The 22,081-nt window shown below is 46.7% G+C and overlaps 1 protein-coding gene and 1 long non-coding RNA gene across 2 annotated transcripts in view; both read left to right on the top strand.

Annotated features, from left to right (window-relative positions):
• Positions 1-2,200: 2,200 nt before the first annotated feature.
• PGRMC1 (progesterone receptor membrane component 1) lies at positions 2,201-10,043 on the top strand. Its single transcript, XM_083422362.1, has 3 exons — positions 2,201-3,012; positions 7,540-7,695; positions 8,370-10,043. Exons 1-3 carry the CDS (start codon positions 2,676-2,678, stop codon positions 8,549-8,551), a joined length of 675 nt encoding a protein of 224 aa, XP_083278488.1. The 5' UTR covers positions 2,201-2,675; the 3' UTR covers positions 8,552-10,043.
• A 7,085-nt stretch (positions 10,044-17,128) lies between these two features.
• Positions 17,129-22,081, top strand: part of LOC310669002 — a 226,458-nt gene continuing 221,505 nt past the window's right edge. The window contains exon 1 of the long non-coding RNA XR_014506958.1: positions 17,129-17,160. This is a non-coding gene — a long non-coding RNA (uncharacterized lncRNA). The remainder of the gene's footprint in view (positions 17,161-22,081) is intronic.

Genomic DNA, 22,081 nt, shown 5'->3' with positions numbered 1-22,081 from the left:
GACAGGAGCTGGGACCAAACAACAGGAGCTCACCCCATTGCAGGGATTCAAACCACTGACCTTCTGATCAGCAAACCCTAGGCTCTGTGGTTTGAGGCTCTGCCTCTCCCCCCCCCCCCAAGATAAATCCTAGCTACACCCATGTGCCTGGATTTAACTAGCATCCTTCTAAGTCCAATTTTATTCAAAGAAAGCAAAACTAGGTTATCAGCAGTGCTTTTTTCCTTAAAAAAAATGTTTAGGCGACAGCAGTCACGATATTAAAAGATGCCTGCTTCTTGGGAGAAAAGCAATGACAAACCTAGACAGCATCTTAAGAAGCAGAGACATCACCTTGCCAGCAAAGGTCCGTATAGTTAAAGCTATGGTTTCCCCAGTAGTCATCATCATCATCACTTTTAATTTGTATGCTGTCTTTCTATCTTACAATACCCAAGGTGGTTTACAAGCTGAAGAGACAAAGGATGTACACCTTATAACAATCTAATGCAATACAAAAATGTGATAATAAGACATAACTTTAAAACAAGCAACCTACAGCAAATAAAGTAACATTCAACAACCATTAGACTAGTATAGAATAATATTAAATATCAGCACATAAAAATTAAACAGAAATATACTATTAACAATTACAATAAATAATTTCTAAACTACAGTCAATAAAACAACAGCAAGCCACAGTGCATAAAATAATACAATACAAACTGAGAAGCAGAGACTGGAGGGTGGGGCAAGGCAGGTGGAAGAAGGCCTTGCCTGATGAAGTCTCTCCCCTCACCACTTAAGGACTTAAAAGCTTTCTTCCTATTTAAAAGGGATATCTACACAGTAACAAACCAAAGTATTAAAAAAGTATTTTTTTTAAAAAAGTATTTAAAAAGTGATGTATGGACGTGAGATCTGAACCATAAAGAAGGCTGATCACCGAAAAATTGATGCTTTTGAATTATGGTGCTGGAGGAGACTTTTGAGAGTCCCTTGGACTGCAAGAAGATCAAACCTCTCCATTCTGAAGGAAATCAGCCCTGAGTGCTCACCCAGTGGCATCGCAATGGGGTGGGGGGTGGGGGCGGTTGTGCCCTGGGTGCCATGTCGGGGGGGGGGGTGACAAGAGGGCACCCCATGGGGGCTCGCCCCGCCGTGGCATCACGAGCAACCATTGCGCCGCTGCAGGTGCATGTGGAAGATATCCCATTTGCAGCTGCAGCTGCGTGCAGAGGGCATAGCGCTTTGCTGCCGGCGCTGCTTGGGTCCGTATGGACGGCAGTGGGATCCCTCCATCGCCACTACAGCCACATGTAGAGGATCCTCCGTTCGCGGCTGCAGCCATGAGCAGAGGATCCCGGCACTGTCCGTATGGCGCTGGAGTGGCGCTGGGGGCAAACCGCTATGTACAGTGCATGTGCAGCATCGCTACATGCAGTGCATGCGTCGTACGTAGCAAGGCTGCACATGCGGCCTACGTAGTGTCACGATGCCTTCGTTCGCCCCTGTGCTCACTGAAAGGACAGATCGTGAAGCTGAGGCTCCAATACTTTGGCCACCTCATGAGAAGACAAAACTCCCTGGAAAAGACCCTGATGTTGGGAAAGATGGAGGGCACAAGGAGAAGGGGACGACAGAGGATGAGATGGTTGGACAGTGTTCTTGAAGCTACCAGCATGAGTTTGACCAAACTGCGGGAGGCAGTGGAAGACAGGAGTGCCTGGCGTGCTCTGGTCCATGGGGTCACGAAGAGTCGGGCACCACCAAACGACTAAACAACAACAACATTTTCCTACTCATGTTGAAATACTGCCCCTCAATGAGGCCAAACTTCGATTTACAAAATGTTTAGGCGTATGCATACACCCGCAATGTCCCGCCAGAAAAAAGCACTGGTTATCAGTATAGTGTATAATGGAATGAGCACTTCACACTTTGCAAAACATGGGATGCCATATCAGGAATGCAATTGTTGATATAAAAATTAAGTAAGAATGGTGCCAATATATATCCTTGCTTTAATCTGCTTTTAATAGGAATTGCCTGTGAAAGGGCATATTGTAATTGTAATCCTATGCCTTATGCATAGGAGCCAGCTTCTAGGAGCACAGGTGTATTTGGCCTCCCAATAAAATATCTGAGGACCCCAGGTTCCCACAAAGTTAAAGGGCCCTGCCATTCAATGGAGTGAGTGCACTGCGTCATGTGATCAATTGCGCGAGGGGGGGGGGGTTGTATGTGTGTGCAAATATTCAATTCAAGTCGGCACTCCTGGCCTGATGTAATTGTTGGATAAGCCAGAGAAGTTTTTTTTTGTCATTGTTTGATCGAAGCAATTTGTTCTACAACCTTGAGTTGCATAGGGATCGGGTCCGTCCCTCCTCTCCCGCCCACCTGCGAACACTTTTCCGAAGCGCGGCGGCGCTTCAGTCTCCACCCCGTCTCCGGCTGCGCGCCTCCCACCTCTCCGTACATTGGATCCCAGCTCATCCTGCGCCCGCCCCGGCTCCACCTCCTCTTCCTCTTTATATTAGCTCGTCCGGCCTGTTCCGAGTCCTGTTCCTTTGGATTCTTGCCTTGGATCTTTCTAAGCCAGGAGCTACCCTAGGAGCAAACCGAGAGACCACCGACAGACCACCGTCTACAGATCCCGGACACACACGGCGAGCGCAGAAGTACCAGCCAGGATGTCTCAAGACGAGGCGGCGGCGGCGGCAGCGGCGGGCAGCGAGAACGTAGAGGCCGATGACCCGGGTCTGCTTATGGCGATCCTGAGCTCCCCGCTCAACCTGATGCTGCTGGGCCTTTGCTGCTACCTGCTCTACAAGATAATCCGGGGGGATCGGTCCCAGCCCATCCAGAAGAGAGACGACGAAGACGGGCCGCCGCTGCCCAAGCTCAAGCGCCGCGACTTCACTCTGGAAGAGCTTCGCCCCTTCGACGGCGTCCAGAACGAGCGTATCCTCATGGCCATTAACGGGAAGGTCTTCGACGTGTCCCGCGCCAGGAAGTTTTACGGGCCGGGTATGAGATTTTTTTTTTTTTGCGCCTTTTCCGTCCCTAGTTACAGCGGGGGTAGGGGGGTGGGGGAGCGGGGCAGGCAGGCAGAAGTTCGTTGCGGGGGAGGAGGGTGGTGGCGTGGTGGTTGCGAATTGTGCAATCTTGCATGGCACGCTCCGGGTCAGTCTGCCTGTTGAGTCAGTTTGCTTTACCTCCAGGCAAGGCCACTTTGGGCTAGCGTTGGAAATTGATTCAGTAGAGTCTTTCCAAACAAGCCAGTATTTCTTATATTATAAGAGAGCAATTAGTCCCTTGCCGGAAAAGCCCCTTAAACTGGCAAATGTTGCCTGTATGCTGCTGAGAGGTCTACTCTAGAGGTTAGCCCCGTGGAGTTGCCTGGCGGGGCTTTTGCTCGGGGGGAGGGTGTCTCGCTTTGCGGTCGAATTCGGTTTTTAAAAAAATATATATGTAGCTGAGATGTTATTTTCGAAGCAGAATGCTGTTGGGTCTAGGTTGGGGTTTGCGAGGCTTGAGCCTGCTTGTGTTTGCTCGGAAGAAAGTTCCACATATTTCGGTGTCGCTTACTGAAGAGGGAATTGGGTAATAGCCAAGCTGCCATAGGCCATGTCTAGACTTACTGAGCAGTTAATATTTGCTCTCGAGTAAGCTTTCGTTGGATCGGGGTATTTGCCTCCGTGCTGATCAGCACTTTATATCAATCTGGAATAACCAGTACAATGGCAGCATTTGTTCATTTCCTCCCAAGAATGTATAATTTAAATCCAGGCTTCTGCTACAAGTTTGCATTTGAAGAATTTATTTTCTCTTTTCACCATCTTAATTCTGAGTTTGGTGTTGTGGTCAGTGCCTAAAATCCTGACCCATTTGCTAACTAAAAAACTGCTGCACCTGCAAATAGTGATTAAAGTTGGGTAATCTCATGCTTTGATGGCACCTCTAATGATTTGTGGGACGGCTGTTTCGTTGGGGCTCTATAATGTGTTGCGCCATCTACTTTCTCACTGTGTGTAAATATGAATTAAATAGTTGAGCATTTTCCAATTGATCTGTCATCCTGATTGAAACTGTGTGAGAGAGGGACTTAAACTGTTGTGACAGGAATGGAGGAAATATTTATGTACTGTTATTACATTGTCATCAATTTACATGGCACTTTAGAGCAGTTCCCCAAACCTGGGTCTCCAGCTGTTTTTGGACTACAGTTCCCATCATTCCTGACCACTGGTCTTGGTAGCCAGGGATGGTGAGAGCTATAGACCCTAAACAGTTGGAGACCCCAGTTTGGGAAACATTGCTTTACAATAGGGGCAAGGAACGTGGAGGCCAAATGCCTTTCTGTAAACTATTCTTTGTTCCATCCCCTCATTTGAGTGCTTTTGTTGGTTGAAGAGCATTATTCAACTGTGATGCTGTCTGTCCACCTAGGCCAGTACAGTCCATTCTTGACCTGCAGCGGGCTTTCTGTGCAAAAAGCATGGGGGGGGGCAGCCTGGGAGAGGGAAGGTGTGCACACCAGACTTGCGGTAGGGAGCAGTTGTGAAGCTCTGCGCCAGTTGTGATGGGAAATAGAAGCTGAGAGATGATTGTGAAGTGGGTGGTGTTCAGTTGCTTCTTTGTTTCATTTTAAATTAGCAGCCAAAGCCCTTTAGGACTCCAGAGATTTGTTTGCCATGGTCCCCACATTAAAGTTGTGCCTGAAGCTTAGAACTGGTGCACTGTTTCACAAAAGTTTTGTGTGACTCTGCAAAACGGGTTTCCAGGGCAGTGGAAAGAGAAGCACAGAACATGAGAGGCAGGTAGAAATTTGACGGAAATCATGTTGAGTACACATATGAAAGGTTAGCATCTGGATTGGTCTCGGGTACAAGAGGTGGGCAGAAGATAAATCAGGCTGTATTAATATCTCTGGGTGATTTGCAGATTGGTATGGAATATCTGCAATTCCATCCAGAGATGTTAATATAGCTTGATCTACCTTCTGCCCACCTGTTGTTGAGACTGCAACTAAGCTGCAGAAATGGGGGGGGGACCCTTATTGATAAGGAGCAGGCGTTTATTGTGAAAGTATTGTGCGCTCAATTCAGTTCCGGTGCTGGAAACAAATTCCTAGGCTTGGAATGCACTAGGGAGGCACCCGGTTCAAGGCACCACCTTGCTTTTTTCATTAATGCTATGTGTGTTGTGTGCCTGGCTCTTCAGTGGTAAATCCAACAAGACTAAAGTCTTCCTCATCTTTAGATTAAAATGCTCAGGTACTGGGAACACTGGGAGGAGGTACACTGAAGCAGCCTTTCGGATGTAAGGAGAGACTCTGCCCAGTTCCCTTCCCCCTTGTTTCCCTGCCTAACCAGCCAGTCTTGTTTTGTGGAGGGACTGGCACTGAAAGAGGGAGGGAGGTGACCACTCTGGCCTATTGTCTCTTTCTAGCCCCTCTCAAGGTGAGCTTTGCTTGGCATGCAATCCCTGTGGTTGCACAAGACCCATAGGCACCTCCCCAAACTTTCTCCATTCTCTCCCAGCCCAGATGTTGGGCAAGCCGAAAGGCCAGAGTGTGCAGTCGCAGGATCTATACAGAGCCCTTTGTATAGCTAGCTAAACATATACCATGCCTCTTCCACAACTTTTGCTTTTTATTCAACTGTGGAAGATAGATGGATGATTATGATTAATTGTGGCCCACTCTTTCTGCAAGAGCCTGGGGCCTCACTAGACTTTTGCAGGCAAATGAATGTTAACAAAATGGCAACAAACTTGTTTTGTTGTTGTTGCATGGAAGTAAGAAAGGATTTTATTTCCAAAATAAAAGTTCCAATACAAGCAGCAGAGGTGGCGGTGGGGAGCTGAAGCACCCTCTTAACCTCATCCATACCTCTCCCCCCATCACTTCACCACAAATTGTCCCCCTTCTATTGCTGATTTACAGCAAGGTAGCCATGGGTGTTTTCTCAGAGCTGCATACTTTGGAGTTCCTCCTATTTAATCCTCTCAACAAGCCTGCAAGGTAGGTTAGACCGAGAGCAATTGCCAGAATGTCAACCATAACTGATAGGAGATCTGAAGTCTCCAGTGAACTCAGATGCAACATGCCACTGAAACTTGGAATGGCTTCAAAGTAATCTCACTCATACCTTTTTGCTCCTGGTCAGCAAGCACTTTAATCTTTCGCCTGCCAAAACTTTCTATGTCCCTAAATGTTGTTTGGCAAATATTGTTTGGCAACAGTTTCATATGGCCTACTTTTTGCATAGTTTCTTTCTGCTACTCCTTGTTCCTTATTCACAATGTGCTGCCTGTTGTCTGTTGTTGTTGTTTACTTCTCTTTCTCACCCCCCTCACCCCCATTCCCTCCCCAAGCATAGATCATACTCTTCTTGAAAGTGTCTCAGTAATTCCTACCAGTCAGCTGGAATTTATAATCCAATCTTAATGTATGTTTCTAGACCTCATGATGAAAGTGAATCTATGTTGGGGAAATTGAGGGGGATTCCCCCCTCCTCCCAATTATTTTTTTTAAACCCACAGATTTTGATTGTACAGAAATTTTAAAATAAAATTATGGTGTTCCAGCAACAGTTCAGAGAAATCAGGGAGTGATGAACTAGGAAAGTTACTGATTTACACTTTTATTGTCTAAAGTCCATAGAGAAGCCTGCCAGAATTGCATATACAGTGGGTGGGGGTGACCTTGCCATAATGCCTGTGCTGCTAACTCAAGACTTCCCCTAGGAAGAGAGATGGGGAGCTGCATTTAATTCTAAGTTTTGGTGCAGACCAGGAATATGGAACCACTGGCCTCCCACAGGTCCCTGACCAGCAGCCATTCTGGCTGGAAGGAGTACTGTTTCTACATATTAGCAACACACACGTATATATACACAGTGGTGCCCCGCAAGACAAATGCCTTGGAAGACGAAAAACTCGCAAGACGAAAGAGTTTTCCGTTTTCTGAGGTGCTTCGCAAGATGGATTTCCCTATGGGCTTGCTTCGCAAGACGAAACGTCTTGCGCCTTTTTTTTTAAGCCGCCAATGCATTCCTATGGGAAACCGTCAATACACATTGGTGCTTCGCAAGACGAAAAAACTCGCAGAACGAATTAATTTCGTCTTGCGGGGCACCACTGTATTGGACTATCCTGACCTCTTTTTCTTAATGGTGAGTGCACCTGCTCAGAAAAAGCATTTTGGTTCCAGAAATGCATTCTGACTGTGCAGATAAAATACAGCTGATAGAATTCTACAGGGTGTGTTGCTAATGTGTAGAAACAGTCCAGATCCAATGATCCCCAGGTGGAGATGTCTGGTGCCATCCGGGCACCCAGGCAGCTTCACTTAGTCACAAGTGGTCAAAAGCCAGGTATCTGGGTAACTTCGAACACCTGTTTTAAGTACTCATGTCAGAAGTTTAGAGGCCAAATGGGAGGGGATGTGTGTGCAGGCATTTGGCATGTCATGTGTACTTGACCTTGTTATCAAGTCCTTATGGTCAGGCAGGTATCAGCATTCTAATATCTCACTCTTTTTCTCTGAAGATGGTCCTTATGGGATTTTTGGTGGAAGGGATGCATCCAGAGGCCTTGCCACCTTCTGCCTGGATAGAGAGATTCTGAAGGAGGGACATGATGACCTTTCTGATCTTGATGCCACCCAGAGAGAGACCCTGAGCGACTGGGAACAACAGTTCGAATGTAAGTATTTCAAATGCTGTTGCCCCAAAACTTTTAATCTTTTACACCCTCCCACGAGATCATATTGGTCAATAACTGATTATGGATTGAGGATTGAACCCATCTCACTTTTTTCCTAAACGAGTTGGCCATTGTCTTCCAGATGAATTTGTTTTACATTAGCATTAACTAAAAACAGTGCTATTAGTACGATTCCATACATAGTACGATTCCAAGCATCTTTGCTTAAAAGACAGGTTTGAGGAACCTTTGGCCTTCTGGATGAAGTTGGGACTACAGCGCTCATTCCCGACCCTTGGTTCTGCTGGCTGAGGCTAACTGGAGTTTGTGAGTCCTACATCATCCAGAATGCCACAGGTTGAAGTTGAATGGAATTGGTTCTTTGGGAAGTGCAGTTAGGATTGCTGCCGCAAGCCAGAGGAGCTATTTTAATGCAAACCCATGGGAATTTTCTGCAGGTATTTGCATAAAAACTTGTCATCTTCTTGGCACACACAATCCAAATTTTCCTGTTGCAGAATCTAAACAGAACGGGTTTCTGTTGACTTCACTGTGGGTATCAAGGATGTTCTAACCTTACATTTAAAGCGACACCACAACTGCCTCCCCAAAAAGTGTTGGTACCCAAAGTTTGTGGATGTTTACTAAAGTATTATTCTTTGGTCTTCATTCAGTTAAATACCACTACGTGGGCAAACTGCTGAAGGATGGGGAAGAGCACACTGTATATTCAGATGACGAAGAAGGAAAAGCCCAAGAAGGAGGAAAAGCCCAAGAAGAAGGGAAAGCCCAAGAGGAAGGAAAAGCCCAAGAGGAAGAGAAGCCCAAGGATCCTCAGGCTCGCAAGGATGATTAGTGGAGAACGATCTTGAAATTGTTAGGTTTTTTTTTAAAATCTTGCATTCCGATTTTCTCTCAGTCTAAACACCAGTTTTGGTTTTAGAAATAGTATGTGAATTATCTTTAATTAAATACATTTAAATCTACATTCCTACATAACCTTACCAAGTCAGCACTAAACTTCTTAAAGATAATGTGATACAAATCTGGCAATGGGGTTACAACAGAACCCAGTTCTTTGGTAAATAAATAAAGCCACCCAAGTCTTGATGCTGTGCAGTTTCCATACATTTAATGGTGCTTTCCAAAAGGCCTCCAGCTTGGTAGATAGCAGGTATTTGTTAAGGTAGAGTTTTTCTCCCTTTCCTGTATTTACGGTGAATCGAAGGGGATCAAAAAGCTTTCCATTCCTTTACAGCAGCAATGTTGTTGTTATTATTTTTTTAAAAAAATCTGACCTCTGTTTATTAACTACAGCTCCACCATAACCCATATTCGGGCACATATTCTCAATTTATGTCTACTGCAAGTTGCTTCTGTATGGTTTACTCAGAATCTTGATTACTGTTAATATTTGGGAGTAGGGGCTATTATATGGTTCCTTAGTGATGCATTGCTCCAAATATGGGGTGTATATATAAACATCTGCCTTTGCTGGGTCAACCCAATGGCAAAAGCCCCTGCATCAGATTTCATTAGAACGGTCTGGGAGCAAGCAGGATCCATGAACACTGGACCTGGAAAAAATCCACCAATGCAGCCTCGAACAAATGGTAAAACAACAGCTTCAAAACCTGCAGAAAGACTTGTTTAGGTCTGAGGAATATCTTCCTTGATGTTAGTGTGTGTTGTGGAGCCTAGATTAGATAGCCATAGTTCATGTACGGCTTAAAATTTGATTTTGTGAAGCCTGAACTGCATCCTTAGCTGAGAGGTTCTTTGGAAGCTCACCAGCATACACTGATTGCAGTGTTTAAGGATTAGACAACCATTACTTCAAAGATGGGTGGCTCACCATTACTGTACAGCTTCAGGGTGCTCTGTACCACAGAACCCTTGCAAAGGGCAGAAGACAAAAATGAAATTAGGGTTGGCTTTACTATGGGTAAATAGCTTGAAACAACAAGCACACAGACCCATTTAGATAACCCCAACAGTGGGAATAATTGGATTAAGGTTATTGTACCAATGTGTTTTATTTTTTACATGACTTAGTTTCTTTCCTGCATTCTTTATACAAAGCAATAAGTGGTGTCTCTTTGAATTTCCAGTATGATAAAGAACAAAAGTTCAGCTGCTGCTGGATATTCTCAGTTTCTAATGCAAGATTTTGTTATATTTTTTTGTCACTTGTTGGGTGAACTATATCATGACCTACCCCTGGAAGGTTAACTGATAGTACACTAAATGATGTTTAATTGTACTGCTGTGTCTCTTGGGGGGGGGTGTTTCCAACTCAAGACGCATGCATTTGTTTTCTAAATGGCAAAATAAAATCTTCCTTAAAAGTTGGAGCCTCATTGTCTAATTGAAAACTAACCAGCAGTAATTAGCACTCCTGTGTCACAGGAAATGGAAGTGTTTATAATGGAATCTCTCACTTGTGTGCCTTCCAATGCTCCTCATGAAATAAGCAGTGGGTTTCTAATCAGATGTTTATTTCAGTCTTCACACATTCAGTAGAGCAAGGCTGAAGCTACTTCACAGCTTTTCAACACAATTTAAGAAATTGGGTAAGAACAGCCCTGTGGAAGGGCAAGATACATAGCTTTCTATAACACATACAACACAAGCCCTCTCTCCAATGTACTGGTTTGTTCACACAACTAAGGTGTTCTTATTCTATTGACAAGAGTCAACTGAAGCCACTAAGCAGAAGATTTTGGGCACCATTGAGTGGCAAAGGATCATTTAAGGAAATATTTTTGAGGCCTCACCCCTGCTATCAACACAGATTTAGGCTGGCCCAGGGCAGCAACCAGATCAGTGATAAAATGGTTAATAACAAAAGTAATTGCATACACTCATGGCTAATACTTTTAAGTACAGTGGTACCTCGGGTTAAGAACTTAATTCATTCAAGAGGTCCGTTCTTACCCTGAAACTCTTCTTAACCTGAAGCACCACTTTAGCTAATGGGGCCTCCTGCTGCTGCGCCATTTCTGTTCTCATTCTGAAGCAAAGTTCTTAACCTGGGTTAGCGGAGTTTGTAACCTGAATCGTCTGTAACCTGAGGTACCACTGTACGTGACAACAGCGGCAAGAGTTTTGATTGCTAGCTATTGGAAAAAGGATAGCATTCCAACAAAAAGAGAATGGCTGGGGAAACCACTGTACTCTATTTTAAGAACTCTATTTTTCAGCCAACAGTATTTCCCCCCAAAACACTTAGGAAAGCAGAAATGATTTTAAATCTCCCCTGAAAATTAAGAAGTTTTCACCCAATTAAAAAATATGTATTCATATCAAGTTTGAACTGCACTTGAACTTTTTCTCCAACATAGCACATTCAAGTAGGGAAGTAGGCTTTCAGTTAGAATTCCAAAGGTTAGGACTAGATTTATAACTATTTTAGGGTAATAAATTGACCACACGTTTTTTGGCTTTGTACCTTTAGACTCCTTTTGAACTACTAAAAAGTTCAGAGATAGGAAATCAGACAACACAAAGAAATTTGCACATGCTATATATAGTGCTCTCAATTTCTGCAAGTTGAAAGTAGTTTCTGTAATAATGTTGCATGGAATTGCATGGTGTCTTGCTTCTGTAATGGACTGGATGAGATCCAACAAACTGAAGCTCAATCCAGATAAGACTAAGGCACTGTTTCCTAGGCCAGATGGGTGGGAGGTGGCTTGCTCTCGAAGGGTTTACACTCCGTCTTAAGGAGCAGGTATGTAGCTTGGGGCAGGGATGCTGGTGGTGCTGTGGTCTAAACCACCAAGCCTCTTGGGCTTGCTGATCATGAGGTTGGCAATTCAAAGCCACACAATAGGATGAGCTCCCATTGTTTTGTCCCAGCTCCTGCCAACCTAGCAGTTTGAAGACATACCAGCGCAAGTAGATAAATAGGTTCCACTGTGGCGGGAAGGTAAACAGCGTTTTTGTGTGCTCTGGCATTCGTCACAGTGTTCCGTGCACCAGAAGCAGTTATGCTAGCACAGGAGTCAGCAACCTTTTTCAGCCATGGGCCAGTCCACTGTCCCTCAGACCATGTGGTGAGCCGAACTATATTTTGGCGGGGAAATATGAACAAATTCCTATGCCCCACAAATAACCCAGAGATGCATAAAAGGACACACTCTACTCATGTGAAAACACTCTGATTCCCGGACCGTCCACAAGCAGGATTGAGAAGACAATTGGGCCACATCCGGCCCACGGCCCTTAGGTTGCCTACCCCTGTGCTAGCAGCATGACCTGGAAAAGCTGTCAGTGGACAAATGCCGGCTCCCTCGGCCTGAAAGCAGAGATTAGCCCATCCAGGGGTCCTTTACCTATGTAACTTGGGGGTTATCCTGGATCCTTTACTGTCACTTGAGGCTCAGGTGGCCTCAGTGGCTTGGAGTGCCTTCCAGGTTGCTCACCGGAGCAGGTTTGAGCATATTACGCTGATCCTGGTCTGGCTGCAATGGCTACCAATTAATTTCTAGGCCCAATAAAAAGTGCTGCATTTGGCCTATAAAGCCTTAAATGGCTCAGGACCACAATGCCCCTCAAGAACTGCCTCTTTCCATATGAACCTACCCAGACCCTGAGATCATCATCTGAGGCCCTTCTTCATGTGCCTCCTCCTTGAGAAGTCTGGAGGGTGGTAACTTCAGGCGCCAGGCAAATACATTCCTCTTTAATCAGGCCTTTGGCTGATTGACTTCCAATGCCCTTTTTAAATGTGCTTGGGAGGGGGTTTTATTGAGTTTTTATTCTTATGTATTTTTATTTATATTGTGGTTTTATGTTGTAACCACCCTGAGACCTGTGGGTATAGGGCGATATACAAATAATAATAACTGCTCTGTTATCCTTGCATCTCCCAGTAACTTCACACCTTCCAACTAAGGAAGTTCTATAAATCTCTATGGACTTCAATCCACCTTTTTTTAACTGTCCGAAACTAGGTTTTACATAACCAATCTCTATGCCACTGGGACAGGGATTCTATCATATTTATGTAAGCAGTGGCAAACTGAAGAGCTCAAAATCCCCACGGTACCAGCTAGTAGCTAGAATGTTGCTGCTGGAGAATAATAATAATAAAAAAAGACACTTGCAATACATTTTCCAAGCAAAGTTGTGTCAAACCATGTTGTGTGCAATGTTCACAATTTAATTAGGTTCTTCAATCACAAAGCCAAGGCTTAGTTCAGAACGTTCCTCCTATCAAGTCAGCACATTGGTTTGCCTCGCACAGTAACATCCACTGCACCAGGTCTCCAAGGTTTCAGGTGGGGAATTTCTCAGCCCTACTTGCAGATGCCCAGGGTTGAACCTGCCGCTTTCTGAATGCAGAGCAAGCATTCTGCCCCTTAGCTACACCCCTTCTCTCTGCTTCTAGAACAGGTGACAAAGAATGTTTCTGAGTATGTACAGTGGGCTTTCCAATTGCCACATGACAGCCACAGCAAGCCTACACACGGGTTCAGCAAGAAGACACAGTGTTATGGCATAGGCCACTTCCAGAGTGGATAAGGTAGAGGAGGGATGGAATTAAAACCTGTCCACCACTGCAATTCAGGCTCTTCCCAAACTTTGCCTGGTCACTCGTGTGGCCAAAGGGCACTTGCATCGAACTGATTTGGGATTCCTGGCACCTTTTCCAGATTCCAAGTTTAGTTTAGTTTAGCTAGTCCCGGGGTGAGCTCCCGTTCTTTGGTCCCAGCTCCTGCCCACCTAGCAGTTTGAAAGCACGTTAAGTGCAAGTAGATAAATAGGTATCACTGCGGTGGGAAGGTAAACGGTGTTTGCGTGGCTAGTCCCGCCCCCTCCCACGGAATAGAACAAATAAAGACACAGGACACCGAATTTAAGTTAATGGGCGTAAAATGGCCACAACTTTATTGATTACAGGTAAGAGCGGTATTGGCTTTAGGCATTGGCCCTATCAGACTAACCGGTATAACTGGGAAGGCTTAAGCACCAACAGGGGGAGCCCCCGAGATGCACATCCCTGGGCCGCTCTCCAAGGGGTTACCGCTCGGGAGCGCGCTTTAGGCCCTAGCCTCGTAGGTTTCGGACGAGGGGACGCCCCCGGAGTCCTTTAACAAACTACCTGTCAGCATTTGGGGGAGGTGATGGCGTTCCTCCCCCCCATCTCATTTGCATAATAATACCCCTGCCAATGCCTAACCGCCAAACCCAGGTGTTGTGACATTTTGCTACGAAGTAGGCGAAAAAAACCAAGTGGCTTCCGAAATATAGCCAATTAGCCAAATGGAAAAACTCCTACCAGGCCCCTTGCAGCGACCAGCCGAAGCCCATAGCAAAGTCCAATGAGAACCTAAAGGGCGGGAGGGAGGGAAACCGCAGCTGCTGAAAGGAAAAGAAAAGGGGCGAGTAAGGGCTGCCCCAACCTTAAATGCCCTTTAGAAGCCCCGCCCCCGCCACCAGCCGATAGGCTGGCGCGGTGAATAATGAATAATAATGATCCCGGGATTTCCTTGGTCTAGAGGGGCTGCAGCCAGCCCTGCGGGGGTGTGAATGTGGCATGAGCTGCAACACCCCCCCCCCCCCGGATGTCGGGAGTGGCTTTCCGTGCACTGCTCTGGCTCGCCAGAAGCAGCTTAGTCATGCTGGCCACATGACCCGGAAGCTGTCTGCAGACAAACGTTGGCTCCCTCAGCCAGTAAAGCGAGATGAGCGCTGCAACCCCAGAGTCGTCCGCGACTGGACTTAACGGTCAGAGGTCCCTTTACCTTTACCTTTTTAGCCTTTACCTTTACCTTTTTAACCTTTGGAGAGCTGCGGGTTTGCCACCCATGGTTTAGGCAAATAGGATCAGGTAAACTGCTGTGCAGAATGGAACACACTCACCCCTGGCATATCTCCTCTCCTTGTCTTTGTATTGGTGCAAGTCTGAAATTCAAAAGCCTGGATCTTATGTCCAAAATCCATTAAGTAAGGCAGCAGTAATACTAAGACTGCAATCTCCTCTGTGCACTTAATGTGGAAGTGTAAGGCCCATTTAATTCAATGGGACTTCTGTGCAGATATTCTGTATATATATATTTGCTGCTAGGCTGCATTCTTAAGTGCACTTAAGTAAGAGTAAGCCCCATGGAAAACAGCACAACTTGCTTCTGAGTAGACATGCATCAGAGTGCGACAGGGTGAGCTCCTGTTGCTCGGTCCCTGCTCCTGCCAACCTAGCAGTTCGAAAGCACGTCAAAGTGCAAGTAGATAAATAGGTACCGCTCCAGCGGGAAGGTAAACGGCGTTTCTGTGTGCTGCTCTGGTTCACCAGAAGTGGCTTAGTCATGCTGGCCACATGACCCGGAAGCTGTACGCCGACTCCCTCGGCCAATAAAACAAGATGAGTGCTGTAACCCCAGAGTCAGCCACGACTGGACCTAATGGTCAGGGGTCCCTTTACCTTTTACACTAGCTTCTTACATCAACAAATGATTAGCATGAAAAAACCCTGTTAACATGCCGTGAACTGCCCCGAGATCAGTGGGTGAAGGGTGGTATACAAATTTAATAAAGAAATAAAAACTAAGACTTTCAATTACGTACTGAAAAGGCACAGAGGTCACAGGAACATTTTGACCCAGACACTTCTTTTTGGAAATTCAACACTGACGGTTTTGAAACATGGTAATTGCAACAGAGAACCAAACCTTCCTATTGCCTCAGGCCCAGCCTGTTTTTGTGAGCAAATCAGGCAGCTGAGCCCAAGGCCCATTCTTGATGGGGCAAAGGCCAAGCATTAAATTATTCTAGCACTAGTTTTGCCTGTCGTGGAACAGCCATCTTCCCTCCTTTCTATAAGCCCTTCTGCTACTGAAAAGTCTGGCCTATGAATCAGTTCTCAGTTCCTGGGATGAACGCAAAGCTAGAACGTAGCAATCGAATTTTATGTGGCTGGTTTAGCACCTCCAGATGATATGAGTGCAAGCAGGAGGAGCAAAACTCTGCAGTAGATGACAGTAAACTTAATATTCTTTCTCCCTCCTTGTAAAGGTTTCTCACTTTTCTTGCCGTTTCTCAACTGCCTGGCCATTAGAACCACCTTAATTTCAAAACAATACACTATGTTGGTTGTTGCTTGCCAATAATCATCAGGAACTAGCATTTAAACAAATTTACATAAATATTTTTATTTTTCGTAAGACAGATTTCCCCCAAGCAGTACAAGCTTGAATCAGAACACGTATTCACACTTGCTTTAAAAAGACATTTAACAAAGCATCCTAGAAAACATCTGCAAGGTTACTTTGCACATGTCTTATCTTTTGGCAACCTAACCATTGTTTTTTCTATATATATATATAAATAAATTCTGGCAGCACATAAAAAGCAGGGAAATAGTTCAGCACAGTTTTGTGTAGAAACTGACACTCCCGAGTGATTAAATAAGGGAGCTGCTAGCTAAAGTTATCTTCTGCAGTGCTATATGAAGAAGTAATTGCTTTTTATCTCTGGAGGTTTGGAGAGCATTCCTGGAGGGAAATTGGCTGGGATTATCAGTGGGGTGAGGCTGCGGGTGGCGCTGTGGGTTAAACCACAGAGCCTAGGACTTGCTGATCAGAAGGTCGGCGGTTCGAATCCCTACGAAAGGGTGAGATCCCATTGCTCAGTCCCTGCTCCTTGCCACCTAGCAGTTCGAAAGCACCTCAAAGTGCAAGGTACCGCTCCGGCAAGAAGGTAAATGGTGTTTCCGTGCGCTGCTCTGGTTCGCCAGAAGTGGCTTAGTCATGCTGGCCACATGACCTGGAAGCTGTACGCTGGCTCCCTCGGCCAATAAAGCGAGATGAGCACCGCAACCCCCAAGTTGTCCATGACTGGACCTAATGGTCAGGGATCCCTTTACCTTTACCTTTATCAGTGGGGTGATTTTACTTGTGCTCCCCACAGAAGTGAATGACCGAACCAAGGAGCGTCTGCATTCACCGAAACATGGAATACTCCCCTGAACCATTCAATCTTTTCTTTCTATGAGAAGGAAAAGAAACAAACCCAAGCCCAGCTCCTAAATTCAATCCATGGGTGACATCTCAGATGCCCCATGGCTTCATTTGGTGTTAAGGGCCATGAAAAAGCCATATAGTGGTACTTTGGATTAAGTACAGTGGTGCCTTGCAAGATGAAATTAATTTGTTCTGTGAGTCTCTTCGTCTAGCGGTTTTTTCGTCTTGCGAAGCAACCCTATTAGCCGATTAGCGCTATTAGCGGCTATTAGCGGCTATTAAAGGCTTAAAGGATTAGCGGCTTAGCTGCTAAAAGGCTATTAGCGGCTTAGCGGCTTAGAAAAAGGGGGTGGGGAGCGGAAAAAAATCTCAAGACATTTTCGTCTTGCGAAGCAAGCCCGTAGGGAAATTCGTCCTGCAAAGCGCATTGAAAAACGGAAAACCCTTTTGTCTAGCGGGTTTTCCGTCTTGCGAGGCATTCGTCTTGCGGGGCACCACTGTACTTAATTCGTTCTGGAGGTCTGTTCTTAACCTGAAAGTGTTTTTAACCTGAAGCACCACTTTAGCTAATGGGGCCTCCTGCTGCTGCTGTGCTGCCGGAGCACGATTTCTGTTCTCATCCTGAAGCAAAGTTCTTAACCTGAAGCACTATTTCTGGGTTAGAGTCTGTAACCTGAAACGTATGTAACCTGAAGCGCATGTAACCTGAGGTACCACTGTATTGGCATTTCATTTTAAGATGAAAGAGCTATGTCTTTGTTCGAATCGGAGCATTAGCAAAAGCTGTATGGAGCACAGAAGCACACAGCATTCTCTTGGGAGGCTCTTATAAAACGCAACTTCAATTGTGGCGTACTTCCATGGAGATTTGACGTTCAGCAATCGACAGGTAGACCTAACCAGGTCCCCAAAATTTCTAACTAGTGAAACTAGAAGATACTTGACTTCCCAAATGCCATACATAGCTAACCTTGAAATACCAAAACAGCGAAGGGCTTTCACCTTGGCCCATTGTCAGGCCCTCCCTTCAGCAGTCCAGGAAGGCTGTTATAGGAAGACACCTTAGGAGGGGAGGAAATGCCCATGGGCTCTGAGCAGCAGGAAACAATGGAGCATGCCCTTATTGCCAGTACAGTGGTGCCCCGCAAGACGAATGCCTCACAAGACGGAAAACCCGCTAGATGAAAGGGTTTTCCGTTTTGGAGGTGCTTCGCAAAACAAATTTGCTATGGGCTTGCTTCGCAAGACGAAAATGTCTTCCGAGTTCCTGCGGGGTTTTTTCCCTCCCCCCCCTTTTTCCCAAGCCGCTAAGCCGCTTAACAGCTGATCCGCTAAGCCGCTTATCAGCTGATCCGCTAAGCCCGCTAAGCCGCTAATAGCACTAATCCGCTAAGCCGCTAATGGGCTTGCTTCGCAAGACGAAAAAAACCGCAAGACGAAGAGACTCGCGGAACGAATTCTTTTCGTCTCGCGAGGCACCACTGTATTATATAGACATTCGAGGCAGGTTTATCCACCCCATCCTATATATCCCATCCCAGGGCATTCAGAACAACACAAAATTTCGCTATTACTACAGGACGAAAGCCCAGAAGTCATATATTCAGGCGCCAGATTCTGCGCTGTCATGATAGATACTCGTCGAAGGATGGTCTATGCTACAAATCAGTCCTAAAATGAAGGCCCATATTGTTAGATCTGTATCACTGAAGCACCACCCCATATAGCTGTTTTAACTGGTCTTTTTAATTCTTAATAGTTTTGGGGGCCTGCACTCGCCGCCACAGCTTGAGGGCCTCCATCAAGGCCTCCGGGAGTAGTTTAATTTGAGCACTATTGTTTCTTGCTTTGTTTTTTATTTTTATTATTCTGTTAAGTTATTATATAGTTTGTATTTTGCCTTTTAAGGGGAAGGGTCAGGGCTGCCTGGGAGTGGGCCTCAGCCAATCATGGGCAGGAGAAGGAGTTACGCTAAGACCAGACCATGTCATTACCGGGGAGGCAGGTTTAGTCGTTGTTTGAGGACTATCCCTGCCTCCGGGTCTGGTCTTGACCTGATGGATACTGGAATCAACAAGGGAAACCCACATGACCTGAAAGTGTTGTTGTGCAATGCCAGGTCAATGATGAATAAAACCACTGCCATCCACAACCTGATCGTGGATGGAGGATTTGACCTGGCATGTGTGACAGAGACCTGGTTGGATGAAACAGATGGGCCTGTCCTTGCTGCTGCTTGCCCACCAGGTTTCTCTTACGCACAGCAACCCAGGTCATGTGGGCGGGGAGGGGGGGTTGCAGTGATTTTTAGGAAGTCATTAGTCTGCACCAGGCATTCTATTGGGAAGACCCAGTTTTCTGAGTTCATGTTCTGGAAGTTGGGCAATAGGGGCAATACAGGATTCTTATTGGTGTACCGACCTCCCTGCTGCACCAAGGATTCCCTGCCCGAGCTGCTTCAGGTTGTGGTGGATATGCTCCTGGAGACACTTAGCTTGGTTGTCCTGGGGGATTTTAACATCCATGCCGACACGACCTTACAAGGGGCTGCTTGGGACTTCGTGGAAAGCATGGCCTCCATGGGGCTGCCCCTGAATACGTTTGGCCCAACTCATAGCCGTGGCATGCCTTAGACTTGGTGTTTACCTCTACGGATGTTGGTGATCTGACACTAACTAAAAGCAAAACAAAAGAAGTGCCATGGTCAGATCACTTCCTGGTGCAACTGGACTTCTCCGTGACCCTTCCCCTCTGCAGGGATGTGGGACCGATTCGGATGGTCCGCCCCTGCCACTTAATGGATCCAATTGGCTTCCAGAGAGTGGTAGGGGATGTTTTATCCCAAGTTGATGGCCTTTCAGCTGATTCCCTGGTGGCACGCTGGAATGCAGAGTTAACCAGGGCTATTGACTGTCTGGCTCCGAAGCGCCCTCTCTGATTGCATGGAGCCCGGACAGCCCCATGGTTTTCCCCAGAGCTGAGGGCGATGAAACAATCGTTGAGACGGCTAGAGCGCCGGTGGCAGAAAACTCATTCTGAATCAGACCGGACACGGGCTAGAGCTCAACGTTGAGCCTACCAAGTGGCAATGGCGACGGCAAGGAGGGCCTTCTTCACAGCCTCCATTGCATCTGCAGAAAACAGCAGCAGGAGACTTTTTCAGGTGGTTCGCAGTCTATCGGAACCACCTATACCACCGGGGCCTGGTAGGGACCCCAAGATCTCCTGCAATGCTTTTGCAAAGTTTTTTTACACATAAAGTCGCTCAGATTCAGAAAGAGGTAGGCTCCACCTTGGGAGCAGGGCCAGGGCGGGAGAGTGCTAGAGTTCTGTCTGGTCCTGTTAAAAGGTAAAGGTGCCCCTGCCCGTTCGGGCCAGTCTTGACAGACTCTAGGGTTGTGCGCCCATCTCACTCAAAGAGGCCGAGGGCCAGCGCTGTCCGAAGACACTTCCGGGTCACGTGGCCAGCGTGACATCGCTGCTCTGGCAAGCCAGAGCCGCACACGGAAACGCTGTTTACCTTCCCGCTAGTAAGCGGTCCCTATTTATCTACTTGCACCCGGGGGTGCTTTCGAACTGCTAGGTTGGCAGGCGCTGGGACCGAACGACGGGAGCGCACCCTGCCGCGGGGATTCGAACCGCCGACCTCTTGATCGGCAAGCCCTAGGCGCTGAGGCTTTAACCCACAGCGCCACCCGTGTCCCTGTCTGGTCCTGTTACATGGGATCAATTCCAATTTGTTACCTCTGAGGATGTGGACAGGCTGCTTGGACAAGTGAAACCAACCACCTGTCTCCTTGATCCTTGCCCATCCTGGCTGATAAAAGCGAGCCAGGAAGGGCTGTGCGATGGGCTCTGCGGGGTGGTGAATGCTTCCCTCTGTGAGGGAGCCTTCCCAGACCCGCTGAAAGAGGCGGTCATTAAACTGCTTCTTAAAAAAACATCTTTAGACCCAGCCAATTTCGCCAACTATTGCCCAGTCTCAAATCTACCATTCCTGGGCAAGGTGATTGAGCGGGTGGTTGCCGAACAACTCCAAGCACGCCTGGAGGATGCAGACCGTTTGGATCCCTTCCAATCGGGATTCAGGCCTCACCATGGGACTGAAACTGCCTTGGTCGCGCTGGTTGATGATCTCCGGCAAGCTAGGGACAAAGGTGAGAGCTGTTTCCTAGTTCCTTTCTCCTGGGCTGTGTCCAGAAAGTGGGGGGGGGATGAGTGTTCAGACCCCTGGGCTCTCACTTGTGGGGTGCCTCAGGGTTCTGTCCTCTCCCCCATGCTTTTTAATATCTATATGAAGCCGCTGGGAGAGATCATCAGGGTGTTTGGACTGGGTGTTCATCAGTATGCAGATGACACCCAGCTCTATCTCTCCTTTAAATCAGAACCAGAGAAGGCGGTGAAGGTCCTATGTGAGTGCCTGGAGGCGGGTGGAGGATGGATGGTGGCTAACAGATTGAGGTTGAATCCTGACAAGACAGAAGTACTGTTTTTGGGGGACAGGAAGCTGGTGGGTGTGGGGGATTCCCTGGTCCTGAATGGGGTAACTGTGCCCCTGAAGGACCAGGTGCGCAGCCTGGGAGTCATTTGGACTCACAGCTGTCCATGGAGGCACAGGTTAACTGTGTCCAGGGCAGCTGTCTACCAGCTCCATCTGGTACGCAGGCTAAGACCCTACCTGCCTGCGGACTATCTCACCAGAGTGGTGCATGCTCTAGTTATCACCCGCTTGGACTACTGCAACGTGCTCTACGTGGGGCTACCTTTGAAGGTGACCCGGAAACCGCAATTAATCCAGAATGCGGCAGCTAGACTGGTGACTGGGAGTGGCCACCGGGACCACATAACACCGGTTCTGAGAGATCTGCATTGGCTCCCAGTACGTTTCCGATAACGATTAAAAGTGTTGGTGCTGACCTTTAAAGCCCTAAACGGCCTTGGTCCTGTATACCTGAAGGAGCATCTCCACCCCCATCGTTCAGCCTGGACACTGAGATCCAGCGCTGAGGGCCTTCTGGCGGTTCCCTCATTGCGAGAAGTGAGGCTAGAGGGAGCCAGACAGAGGGCTTTCTCGGTAGTGGCGCCCGCCCTGTGGAACGCCCTCCCATCAGATGTCAAAGAGATAAACAACTACCTGACATTCAGAAGACATCTTAAGGCAGCCGTGTTCAGGGAAGTTTTTAATATGTAACGCTGTACTGTTATTAACACTTGATTGGGAGCTGCCCAGAGTGGCTGGGGAAACTCAGCCAGATGGGCAGGGTATAAAAAATTATTATTAATTATTATTATTATTATTATTATTAATTCACCCGTTATTTATGCTTAATCAAATATTCTATGTATGTTTTAATCTACAGTTGGTTCTTGCTCCCATTTAGTCAATAATTGTTTGCTTAGATTCATACTGTTATGCTATT

Source organism: Podarcis tiliguerta, assembly GCF_965153285.1.
Source record: "Podarcis tiliguerta genome assembly, chromosome: Z".
Classification (NCBI taxonomy): Eukaryota; Metazoa; Chordata; class Lepidosauria; order Squamata; family Lacertidae; genus Podarcis; species Podarcis tiliguerta.
Note: the sequence above shows the minus strand (reverse complement) of the source record. Positions and strands in the feature narration are given on the sequence as shown.

Coding starts and splice junctions, on each gene's coding strand:
- PGRMC1 (XM_083422362.1), top strand. CDS start 2,676: ATGTCTCAAGACGAGGCGGCGGCGGCGGCAGCGGCGGGCAGCGAGAAC. Junction 3,013..7,539: donor CAGGAAGTTTTACGGGCCGG/GTATGAGATTTT, acceptor TTTTCTCTGAAG/ATGGTCCTTATGGGATTTTT. Junction 7,696..8,369: donor CTGGGAACAACAGTTCGAAT/GTAAGTATTTCA, acceptor GTCTTCATTCAG/TTAAATACCACTACGTGGGC.